The sequence below is a fragment of the Anabrus simplex genome, chromosome 5 (genome assembly GCF_040414725.1).
Source record: "Anabrus simplex isolate iqAnaSimp1 chromosome 5, ASM4041472v1, whole genome shotgun sequence".
In the NCBI taxonomy this organism is placed as follows: domain Eukaryota; kingdom Metazoa; phylum Arthropoda; class Insecta; order Orthoptera; family Tettigoniidae; genus Anabrus; species Anabrus simplex.
The window spans coordinates 57,041,546-57,049,453 of NC_090269.1; the positions used below are offsets into that span (position 1 = coordinate 57,041,546).

At 37.3% G+C, this 7,908-nt stretch overlaps 1 protein-coding gene across 1 annotated transcript; it reads right to left on the reverse strand.

Annotated features, from left to right (window-relative positions):
• Positions 1-5,504: 5,504 nt before the first annotated feature.
• rswl (roswell) lies at positions 5,505-7,074 on the reverse strand. The gene has a single exon (XM_067147967.2). It carries the CDS (start codon positions 6,913-6,915, stop codon positions 5,659-5,661), a length of 1,257 nt encoding a protein of 418 aa, XP_067004068.1. The 5' UTR covers positions 6,916-7,074; the 3' UTR covers positions 5,505-5,658.
• Between the last annotated feature and the right edge of the window lie 834 nt (positions 7,075-7,908).

The following is a 7,908-nucleotide window of genomic DNA, read 5'->3' on the forward strand; positions in this document are numbered from 1 at the left end:
ATGTCTCTCTTTTTTTTTTTTGCTATTTGTTTTACGTCGCACCGACACAGATAGGTCTTTGGCGACGATGGGATAGGAAAGGCCTAGGAAGTGGAAGGAAGCGGCCGTGGCCTTAATTAAGGTACAGCCCCGGCATTTGCCTGGTGTGAAAATGGGAAACCACGGAAAACCATCTTCAGGGCTGCCGACAGTGGGGCTCGAACCCACTATCTCCCGATTACTGGATACTGCCCGCACTTAAGCGACTACAGCTATCGAGCTCGGTTTACAATGTCTCAAGGTTAAGTTATAATCTTGATGTACTTATAATTAATTGTACTTAATTATTAATCAAGACTACTAGTACACACAGTTGTTCACTCAATATTGTAATTTTAATCAAGAATATAGACTAATGTAATTTTTAGCCAGAATCTCATTGTGTCATGTTACCATTGAGTTTTAGACACCAGTGTTAATGAATCAAGTCTTTTACTCTAACTTCGGCACTGTTATTTTAATCATACCTAAACTGTCAATTTATATATTGTATATCATAACTGCATTTCAGCAAAATGTTTTTATCTAATTAGTGTTAAGACTATAATTATGATTAATTATAAGTACATCAAGATTATAACTTAACCTTGAGACAATGTAATGGCTGAGGATGCTCGGCACACGAGGGAAACATGTCCCAACTGTAGTATTATGTCAAGGATAAAATCCTAGCAACAAAAACATTTTATGCATTGAATAGGTGGAAAACAAATATTTTTATTATTTTACAACAAATTTCAATACGGGCCTAAATATGAGAGTATTTACATGTCTGTGATCATAGTCGGTATGAAAAAACTGTTGCCTATATGACATATATGATCTGAAATTGTATTCTCTACATCTTTCCATTATGTAGTACCTTTCGATAGGACCAGTAATACAAGTATTTAAAAATAAAATTACCTAAGCTACCATTTCATCCAGCGTGAATAAAAGTATTTATAGCCTCCACTGCAGTGCCTTATTCCCTGACTTTACATATCAATTTTCATTAAATTCCGTTCACCCATTTTCTCGTGGTTTGGTGTTGATATGGACTTGGCAACAAAAATTGAATTTCACGAATATCTCCGTTATCATAGCCGGAACGGGAAAAATGAATAGGACATAAATGATCGGATAATTCTATATAACTTTAGTTATGTACTATTTATTGATAGGACCACTAATAACATAGATATCTGAGTATTAAATTTTAGACCTTCCCCTAAACTACCATTTCACTCAGCGTGAATAAAATTATTTATAGCCTAGATTTTAGAGCTTCATTCCCCAACTTTACATACCGATCATTATTACATTCTCTTCAGCTGTTTCTCGTGATGCGCGTACATACAGTACATGAAAATGAAAATCTATGGTTTACAGTCATTCGATCGGGTCAGGAATGGAATGAATGAAGCCCCCATCTAGTGGCGAAGATAGGAATTGTGCCGGCTGCTGAAGCCTGTCACATGCCTTTGGGGCAATGATCAATGAATGACATATGAAATGAAATATCGGAGTGTGTTGCTGGAATGAAATATGGCAGGGAAATCTGGAGTACCCGGAGAAAAACCTGTCCCACCTCCGCTTTGTCCAGCACAAATCACACATGGAGTGACCGGGATTTGAAACCACAGAACCCAGTGGTGAGAGGCCGGTGCACTGCCACCTGAGCCACGGAGGCTTGTACATACAGTACATGCAGCCAGAAATGATGGAAAATTAAAAAGTGCATTTCCTTGTTACTGTGGACACGTCCAATACAGCAGTACCATTTTTTTTTAACACGTTGGCTGCCAAAGCGGTACACTGTACCGCAGAGTGAGTGTCTCATGAGGCCACGGCGGTACAAAGTACCGCTGACAGGTGTTGCTATATGACTTTCCCTGCTGGGCCGGTGGACCGCTGAGCTGTTGAATTCGCTATGCTAGCATACCGCTATGGCCTCGGAGCAAATCCTGGCGTGCTTGGTTTCCAAAATATATTTTTTATTAATCCAACCTCCTTTTATTGGCAATATGTGAGTATTTGTCCAATCAGTTTAGCCATGCGCTTAGCTGTGCTGGGTTAGCTAACTGGCGAGCTGAAGATTTTGGAGATTGGGTTGGAATCCTATTGTCGGGAAACCTGGTTATGCTTTTCTGTGATTTTCCATTTTCACCCCAAGCTTATGCCTACCTAATCAATAGGCCACACTGATCCCTTCCAAATTTTTGCACCCATACCTCAGCTAATTTCTTCGCATATCGCAATGAATATAGCGTAAACAGGAGCTTATTTGCATTTTCTAAATTGACAACATTCATTGACACCATAGCAACATTTTACATTACCATTGAGCATTTGGCAAGGAGTAAATACGAAATGAATATATTTCAAATTTAATTAGGTGAAGAGATTTTTGTGTTGCAAAACGTAATCGATCAGTATGACATATACACTACTCATACTGAAGAGCTAGCGTCATTATCTTCCGAGTTCGAGAAGAAAACGGTTTCATTTCTATAACTAACCTCTCCGTTCTCTGGTAAAATAACTTAGAAATATCTCGCAAGTATTTCACACACACCCTACTGTAAAACAATGAGTGCCTTGCAATTGTAGTCCTAAGTGCTAACGAACAAATCGTGGCACGCTCTGTTATCTATGTGTACTATCAAGCAATGCAAGCTTCTAGTACCGCTAGACTGTACCGCTCTGGCCGTCTAGGCAAAACCATGCAGTGAACTTTCCTGAGGGGCCACGGCGGTACCTCGGGGTGCTGGGAATATTTATTGTATTTCGTACGTAAGTTGAACACTTAAGTGAAATATCACTTCGATTTTTGCTTTACTGCTTATTTACTACATGCATGAAAGAAAAAATGCTTTGGCCACCGGGACATTTCTTGCTATGTGTCCTGGCAGTCAACGTGTTAAATTCTGAGCAATGTACAGACAAAACTCTTATTTTATATATACAGATATGAGTAAAAAAGTGGAACCAGAGAAAAGGCTTTTTACAGATTATGTTATTCTGTCTGGAGTAATAAATAAGTTACAAGATTAAATTCCGCCACCTCGGCATCTCCGAAAACCATAAAAGTAGTTAGTGGGACGTAAATTAATCCTATTTACGTGTTTGTGCTAATGATCTCTACAATCACTACTGATCTGCATTTACAGTAGTTGCCCAAGAGGCAGATTTCCAGTCCCTAACTCCCCTTTCTATAAACAAATATTTGCTGCAATTTGTCCCCTTGAATTCCAACTCTATCTTCATATTGTGATCTTTCCTACTTTTAAAAACGCCACTCAAACTCATATGTCTACTATGTCATCTCTCCATTGACAGCTCGTCTCCTTTCTCCCAAGTCTTCCCAGCCCAAACTTTGCAACATTTTTGTAATGCTACTCTTTTGTCGGAAATCAACCAGAATAAATCAAGCTGCTTTTCTTTGGATTTTTCCCAGTACTTGAATCAAGTAATCCTGGTGAGGGTCCCATACACTGGAAGTATACTCTAGTTGGGGTCTTATCAGAGACTCATATGCCCTCTCCTTTACATCCTTACTACAACCCCTAAACACTCTCAAAACCACATGCAGAGATCTATACCCTTTATTTACAATCCCATTTATGTGATTACTGAGAGCTGAAACATGTTCACATTTATTCCATTAATAATCTTTTTAGTATGTAATAGGCCTGTGTGTTCTGATTTGGTGGTTTAACTATATATATTTTCTTAAGTAAATATTAGTCCTAAATTATATGAATAATATCAAACATGATATTATAAAATTCTGCTTTTTTGTTTACTAAATGCAGTAGGCCTATTATGTTCTGTGGCTGAGGGGTCCTTGGGCATGCCTGCGAGACAAAAACTTTGGGAAACCCTGACCTACTATATAATTTATAACACGATCCTTCTCAATTTTTGGTGGATTATTTTATGGAGTTGGCAGATTTGCACATGGCTACAGATGGTAAAGTACACAAAGGACAGAGTTTCCAGTTTTTTTTTCAAACTTCCCTTTGCTATTGGTTTTATATTGCACCAACTCAGACAGATCTTTCAGCAATAATGGGATAGGATAGGGCTAGGATTAGGAAGGAAACATCTGTAGTCTTAATTAAGGTACAACCCAACATCAACCTGGTGTGAAAATGGGAAACTACAGAAAACCATCTTCAGGGCAGTTGACAATGGGGTTCAAATCCAGTACCTTCTGAATAAAAGTTTACAGCTGTATGACCCAAACCACGAAGCCAACTTTCAAAACTGCACCTGTGAATAAAAGGGAATTTTGACCCTAACAATCATAGTTATAGAACATTACCATAATAATACATTTCTTGATTGATTACCTATAGTACGCGAACCTTTTCTTGAGCCCTAGTTCCCATTCAGCACTATGGAACTCAGGGCTCAAGACAAGGTTCGCGTACTATACATGTTCCTAGCCCTTATAATTATAGTCACCTACAACAAAATTCATGATAGCCTAATTTTAGTGTATTTATTGCATAAATTCTTTTGCACTCAAAATGGTTGTTAACAGCAATAAGTTTTACAATATATTTTCTTTGTTCATGAACTTAACCAGAAACAAGTTAAGATAGGTGAAAAACAATGGCAAGGTAAGGGGACAAAGTTTTAACAAGTTCTAAGGTCCACCTTATTCAGTACTAAACAATTTGTTGTATCGATGTAAATTACAACATAAAATGTTTAATAAGAACTAGTTTCGAGGCTATACTGCGTCATCATCAGTTGAACAGAGACATGGAAAATTGGCAATCAAGAAGAGAGAAGAAATTCCGCTAGAGTTCTACAGCACAGATGCCATGTTGGATCGAAATTGGACGAACGCCAACCAGAAGCTAAGACATGTGATAATAAAACTAGCAGTACACGGGTACCACCATAAAATATGTAAAAATATGTCTTATCACGACCCAAATGAAAAATCTGTGTGATCAGTTCTGTGACATGTATCACATCACAAGATGTAAAAACAACAACAAATCTCTATGCGACTATAGCAAAGACTAAAACGGTCAATGATCTTTGTAATGCACATTCGTGCGCTTTTCTAATAATAATAATAAAATATTATTAACATTATCACAAGTTAAAATCTTATAATAATACAGACAGGAAAATACTTTATGTGTAAATATATATTCATTTTAATTGTAGGCCTATTATTATAAGATTTTAACTTGTGATAATGTTAATGTTGATAATGTTTATATGGCTGCCAATTTTCCATGCCTCTGTTCAGCTGATGATGACGCAGTATAGCGTCGAAACTAGCTCTGATTAAACATTATATGTTGTAATTTACATCGATACAACAAATTGAGTATTGAATAAGGTGAACCTTAGAACTTGTTAAAACTTTGAAATCTCAGTTCAATACGAATAAAAATTAAGCGTATCACTTTAAAAGGTAAGAGGAGGCTGGGAGCACAGTATGATATTAAACTGTGCTGTAATCACAGGTGACTGTATTCTCAACAAATATGCAAATAAGACAGAAGTTATTCAATTAATTCCAACATCAGCAACCTAGCAAATTGTCAATAGGCTAATTAAAAGTTTTCTATGGTTATAACAGAAAATATGGTAAATAAACACACACGTTCAATTAAATGATGCTGTCCTGTACTTCGAAAAAACTTTATTTCTTGAAAGTCCCTTTTTGTTAAACTGTCCATAAAACTTCCCATCATCCTGGGTTATTTTCCTGCGAGGAACATGCTTAAGAGCTATTTTCCAATCTCCAGTGAACCGCAAGTCAAGAAGGATTTGAATCATCTGATTTAGAGTCAAAGACTTACCACTTCCTGAGCCCCACGTCAGATAACGATCCAAAGGCAATTTTGCCATGCGCAGTCCTTCCTTTTTTGCTTTAGCTAAGGATAATGGTTCTTTATTAACCTTATCTACTATACCTCCAATAATATACACAGCATCATGATCAAATGTAAGCATCTCTTCTCGACAATGAGGTGTCAAATACACAAGATTCTCTTTTGGGAAAAGATCTAAGTAACTTTTCTCGGTTATGTTAAGAGGGAAATGGTCATCATAAAGAGTATTGATATATTTATGTAATTCTTTCATTGTATGACCATTACGGTCGATGTTGCAGAAATATAGATTAAATGGGTCCCGATGAAAACGGTTTTCTGCAAACAGGAGCATTAGTTGTTTAGCACAATTCATACACTCTCGAGAAGTCATATGCATATCATAACCACAGTCTACAACAAGTTTCTGACCAAACTGCATAGCCTGAATAAGTCTACTGTTATCAAACTGCGTTATTGTCGAGTCATACACACGCATAAAAATAGAATTCCGAGACAAACCATACTGAATATGTCCATCATCAATCTGTTTCAGCACATTCAACTCCTCCTCCCTGATTTTTTTCTTCTCTTCTTTCTTTTTCTGCTCATTTGCCTTCTTCACTTCATTTTTCCACAGAAATGTCAAATATTTTCTTCTCATTGATCTGGTTGCCATGTTGATAAGTTCCTTCCAGTGATTAATATTTAAGTTAGCAGGAACCTTATCCCCCTCTTGCCGCATCACTTCCACTTCCAGAAATAACACCTTCAATCTCTTTTCCAGCTCTGGATCCCCATTAGTAACGGTGTTTAAGTCTATTTGTTCCGTATTTGGCACAGGTTCACAATCACTGACTTCAGATTCTGTATTGCCTGTATCTCTACAATGAGTAGAAAACACACGTCTGCTAGGATAATAAGATTCATTCACATATGCCGTTTTATAAAAACTGAGTCTTAATTCTGATTCAGTTACCCGTTGAAAAATGAAAGACATACATTGTACAGTGGGTAACATGCGACGAAATCGTAGAATATTATTCATTATTATGAGTTAATTACGTTTATATTATTGGTTATATCAACTTCCCGGGATTCATTACCATCTGGTCAACAATTATTCAATAAATCACAATACCAAAGGGCGTGAATGGTGCACAAGGTCCTAACTTAACCTCAAACAGACAAACATGCAGACAAAGTGTAAAACACGGTAAACACAAAGAGAATAAGGTAAACATACACGATGGTCTGAAACGTGAATATGAGCGTCATAGGGTTGGTAATGCTGACTTACTGCCAGGCCAGGGAGTAAATGTTTCTTCTATCTTGATGGTTATGGGCACTTACACATTAAGCCCAGTCCAAAATCCTCCCTTAAAGGGAATTCACTCGCGATACGGCAAAACAACAATTTACACAACACACGCTTTCACACGCTTATAGCTCTTCAATGTAGGTTTGGAAAAATCAATCAAGGTGGAAAGACTATAAAACACCAGTGGAAGCAGGAGGATAATGGCCATATAAGAAGTAAATAAAATATCTTTCCACTTATTGTACCAAGTTCGTTTGCACTTTTAATTGTCATATCCAGAGCCGTCTATATTTTACAAGCCGGAGTCATGTAAGTTTGGCAACGTCCAGCGGAGGCGGAGGCGAAAGCGCGGGAGCTATCTGTGTATGTTGATGTGTAGTGAACTTCACGTTGTGTTTATTTGTATTTTTCATGGATATGTTAAGTATATGTAACAAGGTAGGTGACTGAGTGACATACGTAGAACTTATTATCGAAATACGTGAAGGCATGCCCGAATTTGGGTTATTAATAACACGTTTCGTGTATTTGCAGATGCCCAGAAAACGTTGTGTTCCTATGTGTCGTAGCAACTATGACATCAAAAAGGATGGTTATGTTACCTCATTTAGGTTTCCTTCTGATGAGGAATTAAAACAAAAATGGATTCGTCAAGTTAAGCGGGATAATTGGGAACCTGGGAAGGATTCAGTCGTGTGTATAAAACATTTCACAGATGAT